The sequence below is a fragment of the Salvelinus sp. IW2-2015 genome, linkage group LG2, assembly GCF_002910315.2.
Source record: "Salvelinus sp. IW2-2015 linkage group LG2, ASM291031v2, whole genome shotgun sequence".
Taxonomy (NCBI): domain Eukaryota; kingdom Metazoa; phylum Chordata; class Actinopteri; order Salmoniformes; family Salmonidae; genus Salvelinus; species Salvelinus sp. IW2-2015.
Genome location: NC_036839.1, coordinates 28,209,778 through 28,237,486, shown reverse-complemented (window position 1 = coordinate 28,237,486; position 27,709 = coordinate 28,209,778). Strand labels below are relative to the sequence as shown.

Sequence of the window (27,709 nt, the reverse complement as noted above, 5' to 3'; positions counted from 1 at the left end):
GGCCTACCTTCAAACTCAGTGCCTCTTTGCTTGACATCAAGGGGAAATCAAAAGAAATCAGGCAAGACCTCAGAATAAAAATTGTAGTCCTCCACAATTCTAGTTCATCCTGGGAGCAATTTCCAAACGTCTGAAGGTACCACGTTCATCTGTACAAGCAATAGTACTTAAGTATAAACAGCATGGGACCACGCAGCCGTAATACCGCTCAGGAAGGAGACGCGTTCTGTCTCCTAGAGATTAACGTACTTTGGTGCAAAAAGTGCAAATCAATCCCAGAACAACAGCAAAGGACCTTGTGAAGATGCTGGAGGAAACGGTTACAAAAGTATCTATATCCACAGTTGGAGTCCTATATTTACATAATGTGAAAGGCCGTTCAACAAGCAAGAAGCCACTGCTCCAAAACCGCCATAAAAAAGCCAGACTACGGGTTGCAACTGCACATTGGGACAAAGATTGTACTTTTGGGGGAAATGTCCTCTGGTCTGATGAAACAAAAATAGAACTGTTTGGCCATAATGACCATCATTGTGTTTGGAGGAAAAGGGGGAGGCTTGCAAGCCACAGAACACCATCCCAACTGTGAAGCACGGGGGTGGCAGCATCATGGTGTGGGGGTGCTTTGCTGCAGGAGGGACTGGTGTACTTCACAAAATAGATGGCATCATGAAGAGGAATATTATGGAGATATATTGAAGCAACATCTCAAGACATCAGTCAGGAAGTTAAAGCTTGGTTGCAAATGGGTCTTCCAAATGGACAATGACCCCAAGCATACTTCCAAAGTTGTAGCAAAATGGATTAAGGACAACAAAGTCAAGGTATTGGAGTGGCCATCACAAAGCCCTGACCTCAATCCCATAGCAAATTTGTGGTCAGAACTGAAAAGGCGTGTCTAAGCAAGGAGGCTTTCAAACCTGTCTCCGTTACACCAGCTCTGTCAGGAGGAATGGGCCAAAATTCACCCAACTTATTGTAGGAAGCTTGTGGAAGGCTACCCAAAATGTTTGATGGCAATGCTACCAAATACTAATTGAGTGTATGTAAACTTCTGACCCACTGGGAATGTGATGAAAGAAATCAAAGCTGAAATGAATGATTTTCTCTCCTATTATTCTGACATTTCACATTCTTAAAATAGAATGGTGATCCGAACTGGCCTAAGACAGAATTTTTACTAGGATTAAATGTCAGGAATTGTGAAAATATTAGTTAATTTATTTGGCTATGGTGTATGTAAACTTCTGTCTTCAACTGTAGATTAGAAAGGGTTATTGGGTTAAAAACATGAAGGGAAATCCTTATTTTCAGTCAGCTGCCTGTCTCTGTCTCAAATCTATCCTCTTGGACTTAACCTGAACTGGAATTTACCTCTACCACTAGTTTTAAAAGTGCTGGTAGAGTTGTATTGCTGCGGTGTTCAATGATGTCTAGCAGATGACTTTCCACGAGCATAACTTATTTAATCTAGACTAATAAACTGCATGCTTTCCCGAGTCATACTGGGAGTACCATACAATATCAATGTGTGACTCAAGTTTTCCACTGCCATTTCTCTCGCATTAATTTTACAGACACAAAACGATCCCACCTTGTCTAGCGTATTCTGTTTTGTTGACATTTGGAAAGTTTACCATCAAATTAGCTGTTTCCATCAGGCTTGTTGACATGTACACTGCATGGCCAAAGGTATGTGGACCCCTGCTCGTTGAACATCTCATTCCAAAATCATGGGCATTAATATGGATTTGGTTCCCCCCTTTTGCTGCTATAACAGCCTCCACTCTTCTGGGATGTTGGAACATTGCTGCGGGGACATCAAATCAAACTTTATTTGTCACATGCGCTGAATACAAGTGTAGACTATACTGTGAAATACTTACTTACAAGCCCTTTACCAACAGTGCAGTTGAAGAGTTTTAAGCAAATATTTACCAAATGAACTAAAGCAAAAAGTAAAACAATAACGCTGAGTTGCATTTTACAGCTGAGCTGTATAGTCCAATTCAGCCATGAGCATTAGTGAGGTCGGGCACTGATGTTAGGCCTGTCTCGCAGTCGGCGTTCCAATTCATCCCARAAGTATGCGATGGGGTTGAGGTCAGGGCTCTGTAGGTCAATCAAGTTCTTCCACACCAATCTCTACAAACCATTTCTTTATGGACCTTGCTTTGTCAGGGATGTGAACTAGTCACCTTTTGGTGAAATCGCCATTTTGAATCCAAAATAGGTGACCTACGTGATTCGTGTATATCCGATTAGAAAAGTGGTGGGCATTGGATCACTACTGGCTGTAAGCGAACAAGTGATTTGCGTTTCGAGCAACACTGTATCCAACGCTCAGACAATCGTTCACATAACAGAATGCAGCGCAGCACACGACTGAAGAAATAGACAACCAACTTACTAGTTACAGCATCAGTAGCATTGTGCACTTGATCGATGTCTGCTATACTAGCCACTATAATAGAGAGAAAATAGATGGCCTGTTTGTTTCATTATATTTCTACTTTAAGACGTTTTTTCCCCTAAGTGCAATATTTAGATGTGTGTGATCACAAGCATTCTATTATATAGGCTGTCAAGGCTTAACTGCACCAATAGTTTATATTGTTTTTTCTCAAGACTTGAGTGTCACTTTCAGTAAAGTCTAGGCAACAAATAACATTGGTTTGCTTTCTTAATTTTTTTTAGGTGTGAGTTAGGTTCACATTAACCACTTGATCATGTAGATCATATTCTTTGTTGTTTAATTAGTTAACCTGCATTTCCCCCTAGCAGGGAAAGTGTCACCTTTTTGGGCCCTCAGCAGTTTGCAACCCTGTTTGTGTATTGTAATGCTGAAACAGGCATGATCCTTACACAAATTTGTTTCCACAAAGTTGGAAGCACAGAATTATCTAGAACGTCATTGTATGCTGTAGCGTTAAGGTTTCCCTTCACTTGAACTAAGGGGCCTAGCCCGAACCATGAAAAACAGCCCCAGACCGTTTTTCCGCCTCCACCAAATTTTACAGTTGGCACTATTCATTCGGGCAGGTAGCGTTCTCCTGGCGTCTGCCAAACCCAGATTAGTCCGTCGGACTGCCAGATGGTAAAGCGGGATTTATCACTCCATAGAACGCGTTTCCACTGGCTGTGAGCTTTACACCACTCCAGCCGACATTTGGGTTTGTGCGTGGTGATTTTAGGCTTGTGTACAGCTGCTAAGCCATGGAAACACATTCCGTGAAGCCCCCCGACTAACAGTTATTGTGCTGACATTGCTTCAAGAGGCAGTTTGGAACTCTGTAGTGAGTGTTCCAACCGAGGACAGACCATTTTTGCGTGCTACGCATTTCAGCACTCGGCGGTCCCGTTATGTGTGCTTGTGTGGCCTACCACTTCGCACCACGTTGCTCCTTCCACTTCACAGTAACAGCGCTTACAGTTGACCAGGACAGCAATCTCTAGCATCCCCTCTCTGTGTCCATGTGCCTGAGATTAAAGCCATTTTTTTTATTCAACATGATTCTGGACTGCTGTGCCCAAAAGAGGACCTATGAGAAGTAACAGCAAAGGGGGGACAAACTACATTTAAATGCCCCTGATTTTGGAATTAAATGTTCGATGACCAGGTGTCCACATACTTTTCATCATGTAGTGTATCATATTAAAACTGCAAACATTTCTCTCCACGCTATGGCAAAATGTATAGAATTGCAGGAAATGAACTAATGTCCTGCAACAAAAGTTTGCTTAGGGACCCCAAAAGGTTAGGACCTGGGTATGGTTGTGGGTATGCAGACCCACAAACCACTGCATCCCCTCATGATGCGTTACGATTTCATGTGGCCCCCACCCCATCAGTTGCCCATCCCTAAACAAGGGAATAGGGTGCCATTTGGGAGGTACCCTCAATGTCCTCCGGGTGGGAAGCAGCTGAGATGAGATGGGGGACAGACAACAGTCTCATTGCATTCCCATCGTGTTGCCAGGCATGGACAGCGTGTGAATTAGGCCCGCTGTGTGAACATCACACTTTCAATCTCAGTATCACACAACAAAATAAGTCTCCTGATGCTGCTGCAAGGGCTTCCTCTGTGGCAGAGAGAGACAGTCGCCAGACAGAATGGCTTCTCAGTAACAACCTATACATACAGCGCCTAGCCTCATACCCATCATTATTATAATAACTGTGCTGAGAGAGACATTGAAGGAGGTGTTGTGTTATCTGAATGTGTTCATATTTTAGTCAAGCAAATACATTTTCCCATCTCCATATCGGAGTTCTATTATTAGCCCAAGATATTTACCTTCTCCTATCTCTCCTCACTACCAGTGTAATTTTGTCATGGCCTGTCCAGGACGTTAGTGTGAAGATTGATCATACCGCAGCCCATGGTCGCCCAAGGCTGGCTTCCTCATCGAAAATATAATGTTATGAAATCAATAACCTGCTTGGCTGGGATAATTGTTGGAGAATGAGAGAGGAAAGACAATGGCGCTGTCCAAAATGGCACCCTATTCCTACAGCGCACTACATTTGACCAAGCCCAAATGGCATTATGTAGAGAATAGGGTCCTATTTCAGAAGCAGCCTCTGGCTGGCTGCAGGAGGATGTAACAGATGGGTCTCCACTCCAGGCCAGTACAAGGTATTTTCTATCCCCCATATGTGCAGCCCTGCCTGGCTCGGCCAGCATCCCCTCTCTATGTCCATGTGCCAGAGATTAAAGCTATTTTTGTGTGTCTTCTCTCAACAGAAAGAGCTGTGCAACATGATTCTGGACTGCTGTGCCCAACAGAGGACCTACGAGAAGTTCTTTGGTCTTCTAGCAGGGGTAAGTAGACCAAATAATATATTTTTACATGTATTATTATATGTAATATATTTTTACATGTTTTATTATATGAAATATAACAAAATATAACCACAATATATATTTAATAGTAGCGGTAGGTAGGCTAGCGGTTAAGAGCGTTGGGCCAGTAACCGAAAGGTTGCTGGTTCGAATCCCCAAGCCGACTAGGTGAAATTAAACATCTGTCAAGGCATTTAATCCTAATTGCTCGTGTAAGTCACTCTGAATTAGAGCGTCTGCTAAATTACTAAAATGTAATACTTTTTTATGCCTGAGACATTATTTTATTTAGTTGAAGTCTGTTTAAGTTGCATGGGGAAAATAGGAATTTCATCACCCTTGAAATTACATTTGTTGGTAAGCTTTAGGGTACAGTAGTACAGTTCACTAATGTGGCCTTTAACATTCTCCTTCAAGGGCACTAAGTTTAAAAACAACTTTATTCTATGATCAACAAACATTTTTAACCATGACTGTTATTTTCTCAGAGGTTTTGTCTGCTGAAGAAGGACTACATGGAGAGTTTTGAGGCCATCTTCATGGAGCAGTATGAAACCATCCATCGCCTAGAGACCAATAAACTGAGGAACGTTGCTAGAATGTTCGCCCATCTCTTGTACACAGACTCAGTCCCGTGGAGTGTACGTATTGTAGCTCTCTACGGCGCCCTATTCCCTATATGGTGCATTTATGTACCAGTCAAAAGTTTGGACACACCAACTCATTCCAGGGTTTTTCTTTATTTTGACTATTTTCTACATTGTAGAATCATACTGACGACGTCAAGACTATGAAATGACACATATGGAATCATGTAGTAACCAAAAAAGTGTTAAACAAATCCAAATATATTTTAGATTCTTCAAAGTAGCCACCCTTTGTCTTGATGACAGCTTTGCACACTCTTGGCATTTTCTCAACCAGCTTCATGAGGTAGTCACCTGGAATGCATTTCAATTATCAGATGTGATTGTTGAAAGTTAATGTGTAATTTATGTGCTTCTTAATGTATTTGAGCCAATCAGTTGTGTTGTAACACGGTATGGGTGTTATACAGAAGATATCCCTATTTGGTAAAAGACCAAGTCCATATTATAGCAAGAACAGCTCAAATAAGCAAAGAGAAACGACAGTCCATTAAGACATAAGGTCAGTCGCATCAACCATCTAGTGCTATGATGAAACTGGCTCTCATGAGGACCACCACAGGAAAGGAAGACCCAGAGTTAACTCTGCTGCAGAGGATAAGTTCGTTAGAGTTTCCAGCCTCAGAAATTGCAGCCCAAATAAATGCTTCAGAGTTCAAGTAACAGACACATTTCAACATCAACTGTTCAGAGGAGACTGCGTTAATCACTCCTTCATGGTCGAATTGCTGCAAAGAAAATATTACTAAAGGACACCAATGAGAATAGGAGACAAATTTGAGATTTTTGGTTCCAACCGCTGTGTCTTTGTGAGACGCAGAGTAAGTGAACAGATGATCTCCGCATGTGTGGTTCCCACTGTGAAGCGTAGAGGAGGTGTGATGGTGTGGGGGTACTTTGCTGGTGACACTGTCAGTGATTTATTTAGAGTTCAAGGCACACTGAACCAGCATGGCTACCACAGCATTCTGCAGCGATACGCCATCCCATCTGGTTTGCGCTTAGTGGGACTATCAATTGTTTTTCAACAGGACAATGACCCAAAGCACACCTCCAGGCTGTGTAAGGGCTATTTGACCAAGAAGGAGAGTGATGGAGTGCTGCATCAGATGACCTGGCCTCCACAATCACCCGACCTCAACCCAATTGAGATGGTTTGGGATGAGTTGGACTGCAGGGAAAGCAGCATATGTGGCAAGTCCTTCAAGACTGTTAGAAAAGCATTCCTCATGAAGCTGGTTGAGAGAATGCCAAGAGTGCAAAGCTGTCAAGGCAAAGGGTGGCTACTTTTAATATTTTTAAATATATTTGGATTTGTTTAACACTTTTTTGGGTTACTACATGATTCCGTATGTTTTATTTCCTAATTTTTATGTCTTCACTATTATTCTACATAGTAGAAAATAGTCAAAATAAATAAGAACCCTTGAATGGGTAGGTTTCCAAACTTTTGACTGGTACTGTATATTTCTTTTATGGCACACGAGACACCGCACAATGCAAGTCTCTATCCAATGCAGTCTCCTGCCAATTTGTGCACATTCATTGTTTCATAACTTAATTGTGTGAATTGTTTTCCTTGATTTAGTGTCTTCCACTATATATCACCACTAGTAGCCTACATTTACCATTAATTCCTGTAATTTCTAATCTACAATGTTTGTTTGGTTATGGTAATTTCTGTTAATGCATTCAGTATATTATTCCAGTCTTTTACCGTTCTCATGGTCAGAGTAGACATGTTGTTTGCAGAGCGCACAACCAATGCTACACTTGTGAGAAAGCGCTACTGTTAATGTTGAGTAAGGACGAGCACCTGATTACGCATAAAAGTAGGCTACCTGGCCTGCATGCAAATGTAGGCATATAAATGTGCTCATTTGGGGATCTGATAGTATTTCTGATTGTCTTAATGCACTACCACTAATGAGCTGTGGAGTCTGTTTTTTAAACATCCATTGAGAATGACAATATTTACTCAATGTATTTTGAAGGTCTTTCCAGCTCTCTGCCTTTCGATACTCACTCAGCGTGAAAGGGGAAAATGTCATGCTCTGATCCAGTGGAAACTTTTTGTTGTTGTAAATAGGTCTACCTGATGACCTCTTATCCCTTATGGAAAATAGCCTATAGCTGTGTCTGTCCCGAGCTCACTGGCAAGGCTGGACCCAAGTTGATAGTTGATACAATGTTTCAAGTTCGTTGCAGACAGGCCATGTGTAGCCAGTGGGATTTATAGGATGTTTTTATCAGAATATTTTTGTTCTACCTGCAGGCTGCAATATTTATATTTGTTGGCTTTATGTAGGATATTTTTTTACATAGTTGGCAATAGATGCTACTTTTTAGGTTTATCATTTTCATTTAGATTTGGATACATTTTAATTAACCACATGACAATGATTTTGAGATACGAAGACGTTATTATAAATGTAATTGTTAGATGAAAATGTGCATATGAAAACCATAACTGTCACGTTGATTGGTAGAAATGTTCAGATAAATTGTTATGCCACATGACAAAGGTTGCCGACTCCTCGTGTAGCCTGTTACCGGCAACTTCAGGAGAGTAATGGCAGAATCTGCGAAAGCCAGCAGGAGCGGGGGGGAGGATGGTCGGGTTAAGGGTTTTCTCTTCTGGTTATCTTGATCTCTGACTCTTGAGTCATTTCTGTCTTATTTCATCAAACCGAATCAGACAAGCATATAGTTGAATTTAGTAAAATACAAGGGTGTGTCTATATGGAATAATACATGTTTAAACATTTCAACCAATCGATAGGTCGAAAGAACAGACGACTTTCGGTCAGCCAAGATTTTTGGGGGTTGGTGATTTGATTTTAAACAGCTACTAATCTAGTTACACCGTCTGGGTTTTTCTCTCTCAGGTGCTGGAATGTATTAAAGTCAGTGAGGACACCACCACCTCATCCAGTCGTATCTTCGTCAAGATCTTGTTTCAGGAGCTCTGTGCCTATATGGGACTTCCCAGGCTCAATGAACGACTTAAGGATATGTAAGTCAATCTAGTCTTTTCCTCTTCCACTGTAAACTAATATATCACCTGAGGATGTTGATATTTGTAGACTGGCTCTGTTTTTCTTTATTGCCCCTGAAAGGAAAAATAAAGTTGAATTAATTTAACTGAATGGCAAATTAGTGATTTTTTTTTTTTTTCTGCATCTGGTCTTTTCTGTATCTTCCAGGACGCTGCAGCCCTTCTTTGAGGGTCTTTTTCCTCGTGACAACCCCAGGAACACCAGATTCGCCATTAATTTCTTCACCTCCATCGGCCTGGGTGGACTTACGTAAGTGCCTCCATCCTAATAATATGATAGTACGTGCCACCTAGCAGATGCTTTCACCCAAAGCGACAGCTCAATGTGTGCATAGATTTGATGCATGTTTGTGATCTACAGGAGGATGCTGAGGGGAGGAAGGCTCGTAATAATGGCCGGAACGGAGTGAATAGAATTGCATCAAACTAATGGAAACCATGTGTTAGATGTATTTGATACCGTTCGACTCATTCCGCTCCGGCCATTACTAGGGCACTATAAAATCTGATACGGAGAACGCAGACTGAATCACGACAATAAAAACGGAATTCAACAATATCCCAAAATGTATTGAACTTATTAGTAGGGCATCAAATAAATGTATTTAAAAAATAAACTGATTTTTATAGGGTAGTCCTCCCCAATTAAGGTGCCACCAACCTCCTGTGGCATCTATAACAGGCTGGTGTATTGCGTCACCAGCCTCCTGTGATCTCTTGCCAGTGTCATAATTTCCACTCGCTCCTTCTCTCTTTCATTCGCTCTCTCTCTTGCTCTATCTCTCCTCTTCATTACCACAGTGATGAGCTCCGTGAGCATCTAAAGAACGCCCCCAAGATTATCATGACCCAGAACCAGGAAGTGGAGTCGTCTGACACCGACTCGTCCTCTGACTCGTCGTCCTCAGACAGTGACAGCAGCGACAGTGACAGCTCTGACTCCTCCAGTGACTCCTCCTCCTCCTCCAGCAGCAGCTCAGGTACAGTAATTTTACCAGCCTTACAGTAGCCTGGTCCCAGAGCTGTTTCTTATACGGTATCGACTTTGGTCATTGTCAGCACAAACAGCAGTTTAAACAGATCTGGGACCAGGCTACCCTAACTAGGCTTTTTATTGAAACACTTAGGTAGTTGCAATCAATTTACAACCCAGCCCTCTTCTAACAGCAATATCTGAATTATTTCTGAGGAATTCAAAGTGCTTGTCCTTTAATTCGTCCTTTAATAGTTTAGTATTTATTAACTGTCTGCCCTCCACATTCACCTCTACCTAATTATAATGCCTGTGTTGTGTCGGGGAGGTCCTGGTCCCTAATGTGAGGGTGGCACAGCCTGTTGCCCGTGTGTGTGTGTGTGTGTGCGCGCCTGGGTCATGGGTCATCGCTTGCCTCACCTTGAAGAATGTTACTGTGTTGTACTCAGCCCCTCTCACTCGGCATGCTAATTTAATTTGCTAATTTAACTATTTTAATTGACCAGCTCTATTAAAATGAAACTTGGATGTTTGAAGGACTTCACTGTTTCCCTGGAAAATGCTTCATTTCACATAATATAAAAATTCCATTTAGCAAAGGTTTTTATCCAAAGACTGGTTTAGGCAACCTCTTGTTTGATTGTGGGACATTAAGATGGCTTTTCGTGTCAGTCCCTTGCTGATGACATGCAACCACAGCCAACCGAGGACCAGTCTGTATTCACTTATTCAATTAAAGAAAAATGTCTGTCAGAGCAGAACTTGAAATGTCCTATTTGAGAAGAGAGCAGCAATTGTCCTGGAGATAGATGTTCTCTACACAATCCCTGCTTTCACATCAAATCAATAGTTCTGAAATGACATCCTTGCACTAAAATGTCCAATAGCACCGAAATGTCTGTCCAACAGCACAAAACATTTCCTTGATAGCTTCTGTTGGTTCTCAATTGTCCTGAACATGATATCAAGCCTGTTTGCGATACTGGAGGTGTTTCCTGCTGTGATGTTGATGTGGCTATTTACCATTCATCCTGTGTTTGTATGCAAATATCTATGAAAACCATGCACGCAAAGACAGTCAGTCAGTCCCTGCAGTGGCCACACACACTCACACAAATACACCCTCCCTGCAGTCAGTGCTCTGGCAGTCTGGTGACTGTTTGACTGGTGTGGTGTTGGGTGTCCCTGGCCGGCTCTCTGTAGGGTAGAGTGACATGTTAACATGGCAGAGTAGGGCACTCCAGGCACCTGCTAAAAGCACAGTCTGTCATCGCCACACATTATCTGCACACACAGGTTGTGTCTGAAATGGCACCCTATTTCCTATTTAGTGCACTGTTTTTTTACAGGGCCTAGAAGTGCACTATATATGGAATATGGTGCCATTTGGGGGACAACCTGTGTGTGCAGATGTTGGGCGATGACGGACTGTCATTGGGGGATTTTTCTTGTCTTTCGATATTTATTTTTTACAGCATATATAATGTCTCGCTCTATGGGATTGCAATGTGGTGTGCTGTTTGCATGCTTCTGGATTTATTTAGGTTCTTTGCTTATGTTTAACATATTTCGGTTCAAAGTCTGGAATTATCTTGTGTTTCTAAGACGTACTTACTGTTTTACAGATTCTGATTCAAGGCGTAAGAAGAGCAAGGGCCAGAGCAAAAATAAGAAGAGTGACAAAGACAAGAAGAAAGACAAGATGACCAAGTCCAAGGCTTCTTCCAAAAATACCTCCTCAAATCAGAAGTCACCTCTGGAGGAACGGCCCAATAAGAGTCTGAGAAACGACAACCGTCGCCGTGATGACAGCAGTAGCGATGAGGAGGCGGCGAAGCGCGGTGGGAGGAGACCAGAGCCAGAGGACCACCACAAATCCTCTCGCCACCGGGGTCGAGAAGAAGACGCACCGCAACCCTCGTACGAGAGACCCCACCGCGACCGTGGGGGGCACCAAGATGAGGAGCAGCCTCGTGGCAGGCCTGACAGAGGCAGAGACTACGAGGACAGCGACAGACAGCCAGAGTCCCGCAGGCACAACCGGGACGATGGGGGGAAATATGATGGGAAACGCCAAGCCCCCCAGGTTGACCAGACTGACCATGACAGAGTCAGACACCGCAGCCCTGAGAAAGAGAAGGAACCAGCCAGGTACAGAAACAGAGAGAGGTCAAAGTCACGAGAGAAGAGCAGCCACAAGGAGAAAGACATGGATTCTTCCAGGAACTCGTACAGGAACGGGGTGGAGCAGCAAGCAGAGCGGGCGGACAAGGAGAACAGGGAGAACCGCCATCACTCTGACAGATACAGAGAACCCAAGAGAAACGAGGAACGGAGCAGGGATAGCTCCCCACGTAGACGGAGATAGCCGGACGGACGTTACTCAAAAAGGAAATGTAGTAGTCTTACATTCCAATGTCCATGCTAGCATACTACTTCAAGTACATGTCCAGTACTTCATTCTAAGTAGTGTGCTAGTGTGAATGTTGAAACAGAGCCTACGTTGTAGTCATGCTGTTCATAAGCCAGTTGTAAATTGGACTCATCCATCTCATCCTCTGCCATAGTCTGTACCTCTCAATGTATACATTTTATGCATAGCCTTTAAAATGTATGTTTTATATCGCGCAATGAAATGTCTTTCTTAGAAATGGTTCAGCGGTTGTATTGGAACAATAACAGTACAGAGCTCTGCTTGCAGAAGTAGTGTATATATGAAGGTTTCTTTCTGTGGGTTCTATCAATGTAAGACTGGTAATGTCAAGAAAATGTGTGAAGTTTGTATTTAGTGCAACCTATTTTTGGGGGGCGGTTTAAAAAGAATGAGACAACATATTAAAAACCTTGCAACTGTTCAATTCTACTTGATTTATTACTAAATATTATACAGTATACTGAACATGTTTGCACTATATTGACACAGGTTAGAGGGGAAATACACCAGAGCAATGCAGTGTCCTTTTAATTTAGCATATGCTTTTATCCAAAGCAACTTAGTCATGCGTGCATACATTTTACGTATGGCTGGCCCCAGCTGGAATCCAATCCATGACCCTTGGAGTTTCAAGCTCCATGCTCTACCGACTGAGCCACACATTGTCCACTTAAAAGCATCGCGTGCCGTCTAACCTGAACACCTGTGATTAAAGAACATCAGCCAGTTCATAAAATGTTTGAATCGCTGCCATTTTTTGACACCCAGCAGGTGATTGTTAACACACAGATCAATCCAAGGATCCGTTCTTGTCAAATCTGACATTCATGTTGAACATACTTGCAAGAATGAATTCAAGACCCTGTCATTATCACCCACAGTATACAATATGCACGAATACATGCCTCTTACACAATTGACATACGTCTTCACGCTGATCTCCAGATAGAGCCTACCTTATTTGACCTTCAGCATTCTCCCTAAGGGTGTACTGTATGTATCAAAACACCACAGGGTTCCACGAGAACTGGGTCATCTTTTATTTGTGTTTTGGCCAGTAGAATGGAAGATTGCTTCCGTTGGGATGGAATACGGAACTCTGTGAAATCACTGGAATGAACTGATGTCTGTCAGTAGAATCCTGCCTAGTGGAGAAGGGGATAGGGGGCAGATTCAAGCTTTGCTTTAAGATGTAACTGAAAAGTAGAAGCACAATAGAAAGGATCAAATCAGCATAGACTACATATTCTGTTAAATAGGACTAGCACTGTTAATATTTTGACTCATTTGGTTGGATCTGTGCTAGGAAGGAAGACCATGATGCCAGTATTTTGGTTTTGTTATGCTGTTACATTCTTTAACTACCAGTGTCCCTCAATTTAGTTTTTCCTGCGCTATGTATTCCTTTTCAAATATTGGATTCCAAGAGAAGAATAGGGTTCATTTCAACTGTCTTATGATTAATACAAACGGTTAAGAATTCATGGGGAACAATAGACACGTTTCCCATACTGCAGATTATAGTGCCTGGTAGAGTCTCAGTGGGTTGTCTTGTAGGAATATGTGACTCTCAGTTAATCTTTCCTTGAATCCTTGCATGATCATCCTCAGAATGCATTGCATAAGAAGGTCTGATAGGAGGGACCTTAGAACTCCAATAAGGTTGAAAAAGAAGCAAGGAGATAGGATGCGAGGAATGATAGAAAACTAATTGAGATAGAACCATGCTTTTCCGTTATCAGTTACACTGGGTTAAGACTGCTCAACTCCCGAGACACAGAACAGTCTCTTTGGGGGGAATTCCGACCGGAGTTAAACGCCGGTAAATGGAATTTAACGTAATTCCCGTTTGGGATGGTGTGTCTACAGATACACTGTATTCTGGTTTTGACTTAATTTCTTCATAATTCCACCACCTTTACGCTTGATGAAACGAATAAGGTCGAGCAACATCGGTTCCAAGTGGAACAACATTTACTTTATTTTTTTAATAGTAATCTGGTTGGAACCGAAATTATTTTCCAATAATTTTGTTCTGAACTGAACCATTATYTTTGTTCCGTTCCATTGTTCTGACCAGCAAAATAATCATTCTGAACCGGTTCAAACACCCAACAAGTATTGGTTAATATCGTTTTTTTCTGTTCCTTTTTAAATCTCTGAAATCGAAATTGTTTTTACATTTAGCTCGACATTAAATTACTTCACCAATCAGTGCGGTTAGAGCAGCGTGCTATGGAGAGGGTAAACTATTTAATCTGTATAGGAAAGTCTTAGCATTAACAGCATGGTTTAATCATAATGAAAGACAATCACACGCACTGTGCTGCCAGTAGAGGTACATGGGTAAAATCACTGGGGAAGCCAATCACGCTTGTAACGTAGGCTATGGTAACCTATGCTTTCAGAGGGTAGGGGCAGATAAGCCTACACACTATGGTTGAATATTTTCCTGTTTTTTTACAAATGTTCCATCCCAAGAAAAAATGGCTTTTTAGCTATTTCCCGCCAAAACCAGAAGTGTAATTCAAAAGCATATTAAGCATATAAATAGGCCTATGTCTAAATTTGATTGGAAATTTGATCAAAAATCAAGCCTGATGCTAACGGAGCCTGATGAGATATACATGAAATACATTTTATAAGCCCTCCATTAAATACATTTTATGAACACAAGCCCAAAAAAGCCTAAATGAGTGTGCTGTTATCCAATACATTTGTGCATTTGGTAAGTATTCAGACCCCTTGATTCTTTCCAGAACTTCGTTACGTTACAGCCTTATTCTAAAAATGATTTTTTWAAATTTAAATCCCTCGTCAAATTACACACAATACCCCATAATAACAAAGCAAAAAAAGGTTTTAAGAAATTTTTGTCAAGTCGGTTAGGACATCTACTTTGTGCATGACACAAGTAATTTTTCCAACAATTGTTTACAGACAGATTGTTTCACTTATAATTCACTGTATCACAATTCCAGTGGGTCAGAAGTTTACATACACTAATTTGACTGTGCCTTTAAACAGCTTGGAAAATTCCAGAAAATTATGTCATGGCTTTAGAAGCTTCTGATAGGCTAATTGACATCATTTGAGTCAATTGGAGGTGTACCTGTGGATCTATTTCAAGGCCTACCTTCAAACTCAATGCCTCTTTGCTTGACATCATGGGAAAATCAAAAGAAATCAGCGAATACCTCAGAAAAAAAATTGTAGACCTCCACAATTCTAGTTCATCCTTGGGAGCAATTTCCAAACGCCTGTGCATCTGTACAAACAATAGTACGCATGTATAAACAGCATGGGACCACGCAGCCGTCATACCGCTCAGGAAGGAGACGCGTTCTGTCTCCTAGAGAGGAACGTACTTTGGTGTGAAAAGTGCAAATCAATCCCAGAACAACAGCAAAGGACCTTGTGAAGATGCTGGAGGAAACAAGTACAAAAGTATCTATATCCACAGTAAAACAAGTCCTATATCGACATAACCTGAAAGGCCGCTCAGCAAGGAAGAAGCCACTGCTATTAAACCGCCATAAAAAGCCAGACAACGGTTTGCAACTGCACATGGGGACAAAGATCGTACTTTTTGGAAAAATGTCCCCTGGTCTAATGAAAAATAGAACTGTTTGGCCATAATGACCATCGTTATGTTTGGAGGAAATAGGGGGAGGCTTGCTAGCCCGAAGAACACCATCCCAACCGTTAAGCACGGGGGTGGCAGCATCATGTTGTGGGGGTGCTTTGTTGCAGGAGGGACTGGTGCACGTCACAAAATAGATGGGATCGTGAGGAAGGAAAATGATGTGCATAAGACTGCTGAACAACTAATCAAATGGCCACCCAGACTATTTACACTGCTGCTGCTCGCTGTTTATTATCTATGCATAGTCACTTTACAAATTACCTCTACTAACCTGTATCCCCACACATTGACTCGGTACCGGTACCCCCTGTATATAGTTATTGTTATGTAAATGTATTGTGTTACTTTTTGATTGATTTGATCTTTTTACTTTAGTTTAACTTTTCTTAACTCTATTTCTTGAACTGCATTGTTGGTTAAGGGCTTGTAAGTAAGCATTTCACGGTAAGATCTACACCTGTTGTATTCGGCGGATGTGACAAATAAAATTTGATTTTATATAAATAATTTGTTATAATTTACCAGTTTCTCACAGTTGTTTATCCTGGGAAAAGGGAGTGGTTTTGGTCGGTAAATCTCTGTAAATCTCGGTAACCGGGTTCCTGCCATTCAACCCTACTACACACACCCACACCCACTGGAAAAGATTTCCAGCTGGCAGGCAGACTCTGCAATAAGTTTCTGAGTGACAGAGTGAGGCCTTTGCATAGGCAATTTTTGTGGGAGTGGAAATAAAATGCTTGGAATGTTCCAGAACAGTATAGATCACTTTCATTTCTGGTTCGGATTCTTTTCCTCAAATAATTTAGTTGTTTTCTGGTTTTCTGTTCTGTTCCCTGAAACGGTTCCATCCCTTGATAGAAATATCACTATTCTCCATGCACTCTCATTTACTAGTTGATAAGAGGCTGAACTATTAATAAGGGATTGTAAATATAAATTACGTCATTTAGCAGACGCTCTTATCCAGAGCGACTTACAAATTGGAAAGTTCATAGATATTCATCCTGGTCCCCCCGTGGGAATTGAACCCACAACCCTGGCGTTGCAAGCGCCATGCTCTACCAACTGAGCCACACGGGACCAGTAACAATTACAATTGTTTAAGATCTATTTTACGTTATGATTGCTAGTGACAAATGTGAAACCAGTAATATGGCAGCAAACTAAAGCATATCAACATATCACGTTTATGAAATGCTGGCCTTATAACCTGCAGGGATGAAATTTGGAGACCCAAGCTATAGGCTTCTGTAGCCATGTGCAAATGACAGTTGAGTGCCAAACCTACCGAGTTGATTTATGATTTCTACAATGTTTTAATAATATGCCTAGACTTCTCACTGTGTTCTTCACAATTTGTATAGTGTTAAATATTAGTACTATGGGTAGCCACCGTCAATTAAACCCACATACATTTATAACTGTCACTTTAGTGTTAGTTTCCTTACATTTTACATCATTCCATGACATTGTTAGTTTACCTTGTTTTTCTCTCTCACGTTCGTGTGATTGTTCCTGAGGATTGCTAGCAATAGTGGATCATATTACGAGAATTACAAGTTGAAAAATAATTTGGGACATTTGAATCATTATGTAATGCAGACCATAGGTAGCAGTTTAAATCTGGAGCCTGGCGCACAGTTATCAATGACTGGACCATTGTCATCACAGTTCTGTGATTAGTGAGGTTTATTAGGTTAGATTTATAGGACTGCTGTTAACCACTATTGAACACTTTCTCACATTCCAATATTTCATGGATTGAGCAATTGAATATGGCAAGTTTCAGGATGAATCAAACCAATTTATTTTTGATTCACCGATATATTTTTGGGGTAAAGCCTATCCAAACCTGTTTTTTTATTATTCATAAATACTTTCCTAACCCTAAATAATATTTAAGATCAGAATATTTTTAAATCTACCAATTGGTGCTGAAAAGGAGACAAATATGCATGTAAACTCAGTAAAAAAAAGAAACATCCCTTTTTCAGGACTCTGTCTTTCAAAGATAATTCGTAAAAATTCAAACAACTTCACAGATCTTCATTGTAAAGGGTTTAAACACTATTTCCCATGCTTGTTCAATGAACCATAAACAATTAATGAACATGCACCTGTGGAACGGTCGTTAAGACACTAACAGTTTACAGACGATAGGCAATTCAGGTCACAGTTATGAAAACTTAGGACACTAAAGAGGCCTTTCTACTGACTGAAAAACACCAAAAGAAAGATGCCCAGGCTCTCTGCTCATCTGCGTGAATGTGCCTTAGGCATGCTGCAAGGAGGCATGAGGACTGCAGATGTGGCCAGGGCAATACATTGCAATGTCTGTACTGTGAGACGCCTAAGACCGCGCTACAGGGAGACAGGACGGACAGCTAATCATCCTCGCAGTGGCAGACCACTTGTAACAACACCTGCACAGGATCGGTACATACAAACTTCACACCTGCGGGACAGGTACAGGATGGCAACAACAACTGCCCGAGTTACACCAGGAATGCACAATCCCTTCATCAGTGCTCAGACTGTCCGCAATAGGCTGAGAGAGGCTGGACTGAGGGCTTGTAGGCTTGTTGTAAGGCAGGCCCTCACCAGACATCACCAGCAACAAACCCACCGTCGCTGGACCAGACAGGACTGGCAAAAAGTGCTCTTCACAGACGAGTTGCGGTTTTGTCTCACCAGGGGTGATGGTTGGATTCGCATTTATGACGGTGCCACGTTGAAAGTCACTGAGCTATTGAGTACGGCCATTCTGCTGCCAGTGTTTATATATGGAGATTGCTGTGTGCTCAATTTTATACACCTGTCAGCAACGGGTGTGGCTGAAAAAGCCGAATCCACTAATTKAAAAGGTGTCCACATACGTTTATATATATAGTGTAAATAGTGCTACTTCCAAAGAATTTCAGTCCCTCATACCCCCTTTGTTGTGTCCAAAAGGCATCTTATTCCCTATATATGGCCCATAGGGCTCTGCTCAAAAGTAGTGCACTACATAGGAAATACTGTGCCATTTAGGACACATCCCTTGACTCGTGGGACTGTTCCCTTCTCTATGGAGCTCCACAGGCCACCCTTCCACTACAGCCAGAACTAGGCAGCAAGGTAGTAGCTAGCCAGGTAGAAGGCTGCCAGGTAGCCTATACACTAATACTGATACTATACCTCAAGCACGCCATCAGTGTGATGATTTCCCCTGGGCCATACACAGGATGAGTTTACAATACATTCCCTGCCTCTACTATGCTGAAGAAGTGTCTCGCTGAAGAATGCCTCTACAGTAGGCTAGGTACAACTAGGGATGTGTGGATGGATGTAGACTAATTGACTATTTTACTGGAGCAGTGTGCAATTTCATGTACATTTACTGGTGTCCCACTGAAGAATGTTTCTCTCTGTACCGTAGGTAGGGAAGGGATGCATTTGAAGGATGGATGCATGTAACTAGAGTACCGGTCCGGAACAATTACTAAGTGTGCAAGTTTTATTCTAGATTAGGATTTTTTTTTTTACCCAAAATATGCTGAATAGGTGGTGTTCTATTAAAGAATTTAAATGTTATATTATAGATAGCCTACTACTAGAGATGCATTTGTGGATGTACAGTACCAGTCAAAAGTTTGGACACACCTACTCATTCAAGTGTTTTTCTTTATTTTTACTATTTTCTACATTATAGAATAATAGTGAAGACATCAAAACTATGCAATAACACATATGGAATCATGTAGTAACCAAAAAAGTGTTAAACAAATGAAAATATATTTTAAGTTTGAGATTCTTCAAAGTAGCCACCCTTTGTCTTGATGACAGCTTTGCACACTCTTGGCATTCTCTCAACCAGCTTCGCGAGGAATGCTTTTCTAACTGTCTTGAAGGAGTTCCCACATATGCTGAGCAATTGTTGGCTGCTTTTCCTTCACTCTGCGGTACAACTCATCCCAAACCATCTCAATTGGGTTGAGGTTGAGTGATTGTGGAGGCCAGGTCATCTGATGAAGCACTCAATCACTCTCCTTGGTCAAATAGCCCTTACACAGCCTTGAGGTGTGTTTTGGGTCATTGTCCTGTTGAAAAACAATTGATAGTCCCACTAAGTGCAAACCAGATGGGATTGCGTGTCGCTGCGGAATGCTGTGGTAGCCATGCTGGTTAAGTGTGCCTTGAACTCTAAATATATCACTGACAGAGTTACCAGTCTCCTCTGAACAGTTGATGTTGAAATGTGTCTGTTACTTGAACTCTGTGAAGCATTTATTTGGGCTGCAATTTCTGAGGCTGGTAACTCTAATGAACTTATCCTCTGCAGCAGAGGTAACTCTGGGACTTCCTTTCCTGTGGCGGTCCTCATGAGAGCCAGTTAATCATATCACTTGACGGTTTTTGTGACTGCACTTGAAGAAACGTTCAAAGTTCTTGAAATTTTCCCCATTAACTGACCTTCATGTCTTAAAGTAATGATGGACTGTTGTTTCTATTTGCTTATTTGAGCTGTTTTTGCCATAATATGGACTTGGAAAGAAATTCCAAAAATAAACTTTTAACAAGGCACACCTGTTAATTGAAATGCATTCCAGGTGACTTCCTCATTAAGCTGGTTGAGAGAATGCCAAGAGTGTGTAGAGCTTTCATCAAGGCAAAGAGTGGCTACCTTGAAGAATCTCAAATGTAGAATATATTTAGATTTGTTTAACACTTTCTTGGTTACTACATGATTCCATTATGTGTTATTTCATAGTTTTGATGTCTTAACTATTATTCTACTATGTACAAAATTGTAAAAATAGAGACAAATCCTGGAATGAGTAGGTGTGTCCAAACTTTTGACTGGTACTGTATGTATTCTAACTATTTTACTAGAACTGTTACTAAGTGTGTGGATTTTCAAGTGGCTTTACTCATGAATACATTTTAATCCAGAGAAGGAGAGGGTGTCGAACCACCTAACTAACTCGACCACAGGAAGTTTATGAGAGGAGAGGTTGTGTACTGAACCCTGCATTTAACTTCTAAAGTAGTAGGTTTACATGATGACCAACACTATAGCATACAATTAAGTCTCATCTCCCAATAGATTGTTAATGTTGATTTTATTATTTTGAATACTTAACTATAGTTTACAACTGTGCGCATTTACGCATGTTTATTATAGTAATGTCAAACTATTTTTATTTTTGAAATAAAGCTGAGACAAATAAAACACTTTTTTTCAGAGCAGGAAGACTCAAGGAAGACAGAGTACTGGTAGCCTAATGTAGGCCATAGTCTACTGCGCGGGCTCAGGTAGTTCTGCTACTGCTGCCTCGGCCCCGGGATGAGCATGCGTGAAGGTTTTTTGGTCAAAGCAGAGCAAGCGCATGCAGCTCATCGCAGTCAAACATTCTGAGCTCGAGTCAGTGGAGAAGGCGTTTGGAACTACCGGCAAGAAGAAAACGGAGACGGTTTTACTTTCCTGACATCCAAGGGTGTCTACAGGTAATGCAATACACTGCAAGACGTGAGTTATTATCAAATGGATTTGAGCGGATTTCCTCATCATTTCACACCGAACCATTTGCAAGGTAAATAGATGGAGTCAACTGGACGTTCCCACTTTAACGAACTCCTTACATTTTTTCACTGAAATATTATTCATGTGGCATTATTCTTTCATTTTACGCGAAGTTTAGTCTGTTTTTGGAAGCAATTTTCTTAGTTGAAAGTTATTTGAAAGTTGAATTGCAATAAAAGTGTTATTCTGTGTGTTCAGAATTTGAAAGCGAGCTTGACTGCGCTGTGACGCGAGAATGTTATGTCAACTGAGCATCGTCGTGCGTAGTTTGTTCTCCTATTTTGCGGACCAGTAATGCACGTGTTATTAATTTGTCTTGGCTCTTGCACACATGCCACCTGTTAGGAAATAAATCCATAGCTTCGTGTCAAGTAATGTCATATAATTTCCATGGTGGCTAAACAGGGCATGCATTTAATCCAAAAAAGAAAGAAAGAAAAGAAATCTCTTCATATAATTATTAGGTTTTAAATTCGATTTCTGAGTCCGATTCAGTGATCGTTTTTAGGCTGGTCAGTCCACCTTGATTGTAGGCAATGAGTAAGATTGAAGAAATTAATAAATAAATCCAGGGGAAAAGACTGATAGTGGGCTAACGGTTTCGCTTTGTGCAGCCTAGTGATAATGCTGTCAATGAGCTACACGCTTTGTTGTCATGAGATAATCCTTTACAAATCCATTATTCCGACGTAAAGTCTTGTCTTTTGTTGTCTGTTAGGTATATGTGTTTTGTTTAAAATGAAGAGCTGATCTGCCTACAGTGCCCAGAATGCTGCTTGATAATTTTAGAATAAGTGGATGATAAGTCAGTTAAGAACAAATTATTATTTACAATGACGGCCTACAGTGGGTTAAGTGTCTTTTTCAGCGGCAGAACAACAGCTTTTTACCCGGTCAGCTCGGGGATTCGATCCAGCAATTTTTCGGTTACTGGCCCAACACCAGTCGCCCCAATGACTATATTTATCCACTTTTTGGATCTTGTCTGACATTGACAGATTCTTTTTTATACACATTTTACTGCAGGGCAGAGTTAAGTGACAACCATTTTTTCGCATGTTTCTGTCTATTAGTAGACTATACAGCTCTTAAAGCAGAATGCTTATCTTTAATGACATAAGTTTTATGAAGTATCACAATAATGTCGTCTATTTAGATGTGCTTACTGTATTTGCATATTTAGCCTTTATTTATTATTATTTTATTTTTTATTTTATTTAACTAGCCAAGTCAGTTAAGAACACATTCTTACTTACAATGATGGCCTACCAAAAGGCAAAAGGCCTCCTGCGAGGACGGGGCTGGGATTCAAAATCAAAATCAATTAAATAAAAATATAGGACAAAACACACATCATGACAAGAGAGACAACACAATACTACATAAAGAGAGACAACAACATAGCATGGCAGCAACACATGACAACACAGTATAGTAGCAACACAACATGGCAGCAGCACAACATGGTAGCAGCACAAAACAGGGTAATAACATCATTGGCCACAGACAACAGCACAAAGGGCAAGAAGGTAGAGACAACAATACATCACGCAAAGCAGCCACAACTGTCAGTAGGAGTGTCCATGACTGAGTCTTTGAATGAAGAGATTGAGATAAAACTGTCCAGTTTGAGTGTTTGTTGCAGCTCGTTCCAGTCGCTAGCTGCAGCGAACTGAAAAGACGAGCGATCCAGGAATGTACAGGGACTCATGCTGAGACCAAGGTCTCTTTCACAGATGAGCACTGTATACACATCAATACACATCTAACACATCAATTTCCACTGAGTGTACAAAACATTAAGAACCTTGACACAAACCGGTGCGCCTGGCACCTACCATACCCCGTTCAGAGGCACTTCAATCGTTTGTCGTGCCAATTCACTCTCTAAATGGCACACATACACAATCCATGTCTCAAGGCTTACAAATCCTTCTTTAACATGTCTCCTCCCCATCATCTACACTGATCGAAGGGGATTTAACAAGTGACATCAATAAGGGATCATACTGTAGTTTTCACCTGGATTCCCCTGGTTAGTCTGTCGTGGAAAGAGCAGGTATTCTTAATGTTTTGTACACTTAGTGTACACTATACATATCAATATACACATTAACATTCACATAAATTGCCCTAGAGGCACCAATTAATCCATCTTTAGTTTATCTTGAAAAGGGCAAAGCCAACAAATTAGCATCAACATCCTCTTCGATAACACTTGTTGCAGACGCTACACACTTTTAACTAGCCTACAACAAAAGCTAGCTAGCTACTAGCTAGACCTTGGGAAACCTACTGTTCACTATTGCAGTGACCTGTCTGCCTTTCCATAATTTTTTTTTACAAGTCAAAGTGTGATTGGTTGAGACAACTGTCGCTCCAAAATTCTGCACTAATACAGTTGAGTGAGGTGATTCGATTATCTTGCACCGGGTGAAAAGTGATTGGAATTAGTTTTGGAATTAGTTTTGGAACAGGTCTGTCTCTGGGCGTGAGCCAGGTTCAAAGTCCACAGTGRAGTTGGCACAAAACAAAAGTGACGTAGCCTAGGCTAGATTAAGCATGTAGAGTAATGAGTAGGATTCTGTGTTTTCACATGCAAAAGTGATTGCTTTTGATAAAGACAATTTATCTGCTTCCCAATGAAAACTAGTTTGACTGAGTGGCGCAGATTACGGTTCGATTTGAGAATGGTGCTCCTCCCTTACCTCTTTTTCCCGTTCACGTCATGGTCCATAGACCGATGCACCATTTTTCAGGTTAATAGAACTCCCTCAATGGCAGATGCCTTCTATCTAGCTTCTGAGGGCTTAGCCAATGGCTGACTTAGCTAGCTAGGTTTATCTACCCAGAGACTACCAAAGAAAAATCCTGATTGGATCTTTTTTCTCTTCACCGTTAACCCTTTCCTTTCCAACACAAGATTGAATCAGAATATCATTGAAAATATTAATATAATTACAATACCATTGAAATATTCTTGAAAAGATTAAATAGAAATTCAAACAACATTTTATATTTAAAACTACAACAATTATTTTATAAATCCTTAGGGCTTCTCTGAAGGCGCAGGAGGCCCTCACGGTTCCCCACTGTGTATAGTTGATTTAATAATAAGCTATTTTGATTGTAAAGAAATGGACTTGCTTTATTCAGTCACAAATTATCATGCCAATCTCATGGACTGACACCCATTGTATCTATAACGCTACGTATGATCCCCAGCCCCATTCCTCAATTCCAAATCAAGTGGTGCCGGGTTGTTGTTAGGCTGAAATGAACTCAGGGTTGATTAATCGCCATCTACTATAAAGTAATAAGCTATTATCACTGCAAACTTTGCTCTTGTGCAAACACTTAGGATAGGCCTATATGGTCCCTGTCCCTGTGACTGCTATTGTGTAGTGAGATGAGATAGCTTTTTAGGTGACTGGCAGACCTGGGTTAAAAATATATTTGAAATCTTTAAAATACATTTTAGCATTTGCTTTAAGTGAATTAAATAGGGAATAGGGTGCCATTTGGGGTGCAGAATGTAATTACTCCCATTCTGTCTGGTATGATTTATAGAGCCTCCATCTCAGTGTGAAGGTGATCTATGGGATGCTTAAGCACTGTGTTTGTCCCAAATGTCACCCTATTCCCTTTATAGTGCACTCATTTTTGACCAGAGCCCTATGGGCACTATATGGAGTAGGGTGCCATTTGGGACACAGTCACTGTATCTCCTCCTCAGCCCTCCACCTGTCCTGTCCTGTAGCTATGGTTCTAATCATTCTCAGTTTATTGGAAGATAATTGTCTCCCATGTGATGGGGAAACAATGACATTGACACTGTTGACAGTGATATGATGAGCCTTGTCTAGCAGCACAACACTACTGTTTCACACCCAGAGGGAGAACCTGATATCACTGACACTATCTAGCTATGATATGAATAAGTGATGCTGACTGTAACCAACTTCTTTGGCATTTATGGATTATATCAGTCAATGCATTTGGCATATTATAAACAGTACATTACTTGCATTAACTAACTGCAAGATGTTTTCTGGTCAAAGGTTACATAATTATATAAACTGTTTACAAAGTAGAATTAGCTGAATTAATTAATTGTTATATATATGAAATATGCCAATACACACCTCTCTCTCTTTCTCTCTATGTCTCTATCTCTCTCTCTTTCTTTCTGTGAATGCAGCAAATATATTCACATTCCACATGTAGGCCTATTTCTACTTTTGGTGGAACTGAGCCCAGGGGCTGCCTCTCCTAAAGTGGGCAGGAATGGGGCAGAAAGTAATACATTGCCTCCACATCTCTACAGCGCAAATGATAACTGACCGCACCGTGCCCAGGAGACTGGGTCTGTGTCCCAAATAGCCACCTATTCCCTTCCTAATATATCCCTATATAATGAATATGGTGCCGTTTGGGATGCAGCCTATGGTGGAGGGATGAAGAGATGGAGGGAAGGTCAGCTAGTTTCAGTAATTAGCAGGATGGAAGGTAGCGGAGAGGAAGGGGAGGAAGACTCTGATTTCTTTCTAAAGGGGTAATGAATCATATTGTGTTGTTCCTGACAGGACTAGGACGTTAGGTTATATATCAGGAGAAGAATAAAGAGAAAGAGAACACTGTCTGTCAGAGAACAACCAATAGAGATTTTATGTGCAAAATCCATGCTGCAAACTTTTTTATACCATTTAGCTGACTTGCAACTTACAGTTCCGTGAGTGCATATATTCTTATATATACTGTATGTGACACAAGCTGGAATTGAACCCACAACTCTGGTGTTGCTAGGACTATGCTATTATTAGCTGAACCACACATGACTATTCATTCTTTTTTTTGTTGCCTTTATTACACTAGGCAAGTCAGTTAAGAACAAATTCTTATTTCCAATGACGGCCTGAGAACAGTGGTTTGTTCAGGAGCAGAACGACAGATTTGTACCTTGTCAGCTCTGGGATTCGATATTGCAACCTTCCGGTTACTAGTCCAACGCTCTAACCACAAGGCTTCCTGCCACCTTCTTGTGTGTTTGTCTTAGTTACTTCTTCCCAGTGATATATACGAGTCGCTAAACCTTTAGTCCAAGTTGAGTCCCAAGTCCCCAGTGCTCGAGTCCAAGTCCAGGTCACCAATGGTCGAGTCACGAGTCAAGTCACGAGTCCATAAGCCAATTTTTAAAATTAATAAATATTAATAATTTTAAAAATACTTAGCGCCGGTAATATGGGTCATAACTTTTGAACAGTTAGGGATAGAAAAAAATCTGTTTTCTCTGTAGAAAAGAGAGAGGCTTGTCAGAACCTGGCTATGGAATGCAATTGGGAAAGTGGGAGGGTTGAGCAAGACAGCCTACTTTTCTATACTCAAGGGGGAGAAAGACAATCAAAGCTAGACTATTGTTTTACTGTTAAACAATACTATTGTTTTTAACTTCGTAAAGCAGCTTGTGTTCCTTAACCAGGCAAACCGGTAGCTAACTACTATGGAAGGCTGGAAGGCTGGCAAAAGTAGAGTCTGCCTGCGTGTTTTTCATTTCCAAACACTCTTATCCTGAGCGACTTACATTAGTAAGTGCATACATTTTCATCCTGTCCCCCATGGGAATTGAACCCACAACCCTGGTGTTGCGAGTGCTATACTCTACCAAGTGAGACACATCACTGCGGCTTCCATTTCACCTCTGATTAAAACAGCTTATTGCAGCCAATATTTCTTTCCTTCAGGTGGACTTTTAATTCCTCCCCTGCATCGGATCTTTGTCTAGTTGGCCACAGTGCTGTGTGGCTCACTGGCATGACACCCTCTAACTAAGCTCTCTTTATGCATGTGTTATTTCTCTGTTTGTTTGTCTCTTAATCAAAATGCTAATCACATGGCACAGCAGGCACACTGCCACGGGTTGCCAGGAAAAATGCTAATTTGGCCATTTTCTTCTTGTCAGGAGCTAAAGTTCATATTCCAACGTTTGTAATCTAAAATATTAAGATATGCACTCATTGGAAAAGGCAATATACTGATGATCAGGGGATGGAACTGCATTTCAGTACTTTATGTATTATGTAATACAATAGTGTATCATCAGTTTATCATGACTCAACACTATTATGGAACGATATGCAATATCTCAAACATGGACATGCCACCAGTAAAAACAGAACAGCAGGTATTGGCACAGGTCAGGGCCGGTATTCACAAAGCGTCTCAGAGTAGGAATGCTGATTTAGGATTAGGTCCCCACTCGTATTCATTATGATTTAAGAGACAACACTGATCCTAGATCAGCACACTATACTCTTAGACTCTTTAGCTGACTACCATGAAAAATGTCTGGGTGGCCATTTGATTAATTGTTCAGCAGTCTTATGGCTTGGGGGTAGAAGCTGTTTTTGGTCCTAGACTTGGCACTCCAATACCGCTTGCCGTGCGGTAGCATAGAGAACAGTCTATGACTTGGGTGACTGGAGTCTTTGACCATTTTTTGGGCCTTCCCCTGACACTGCCTAGTTAACTACTCATTCAA

At 41.1% G+C, this 27,709-nt stretch overlaps 2 protein-coding genes across 3 annotated transcripts in view; both read left to right on the top strand.

The window, feature by feature from the left end:
• Positions 1–12,379, top strand: part of LOC111977644 (pre-mRNA-splicing factor CWC22 homolog) — a 49,187-nt gene extending 36,808 nt beyond the window's left edge. For both annotated transcript variants that reach the window (XM_070448250.1, XM_024007185.2), the window contains 6 exons: positions 4,749–4,826; positions 5,336–5,488; positions 8,383–8,510; positions 8,701–8,802; positions 9,354–9,532; positions 11,151–12,379. In XM_070448250.1, the coding sequence (XP_070304351.1) occupies positions 4,749–4,826; positions 5,336–5,488; positions 8,383–8,510; positions 8,701–8,802; positions 9,354–9,532; positions 11,151–11,893 (1,383 nt within the window). In that variant the 3' untranslated portion in view covers positions 11,894–12,379. The remainder of the gene's footprint in view (positions 1–4,748; positions 4,827–5,335; positions 5,489–8,382; positions 8,511–8,700; positions 8,803–9,353; positions 9,533–11,150) is intronic.
• Positions 12,380–20,992: 8,613 nt separating this feature from the next.
• The window catches only part of LOC111977621 (zinc finger protein 385B), a 174,188-nt gene continuing 167,471 nt past the window's right edge, over positions 20,993–27,709 (top strand). Inside the window, exon 1 of the mRNA XM_070448248.1 lies at positions 20,993–21,181. Coding sequence (XP_070304349.1) covers positions 21,133–21,181 — 49 coding nt within the window. The 5' untranslated portion in view covers positions 20,993–21,132. The remainder of the gene's footprint in view (positions 21,182–27,709) is intronic.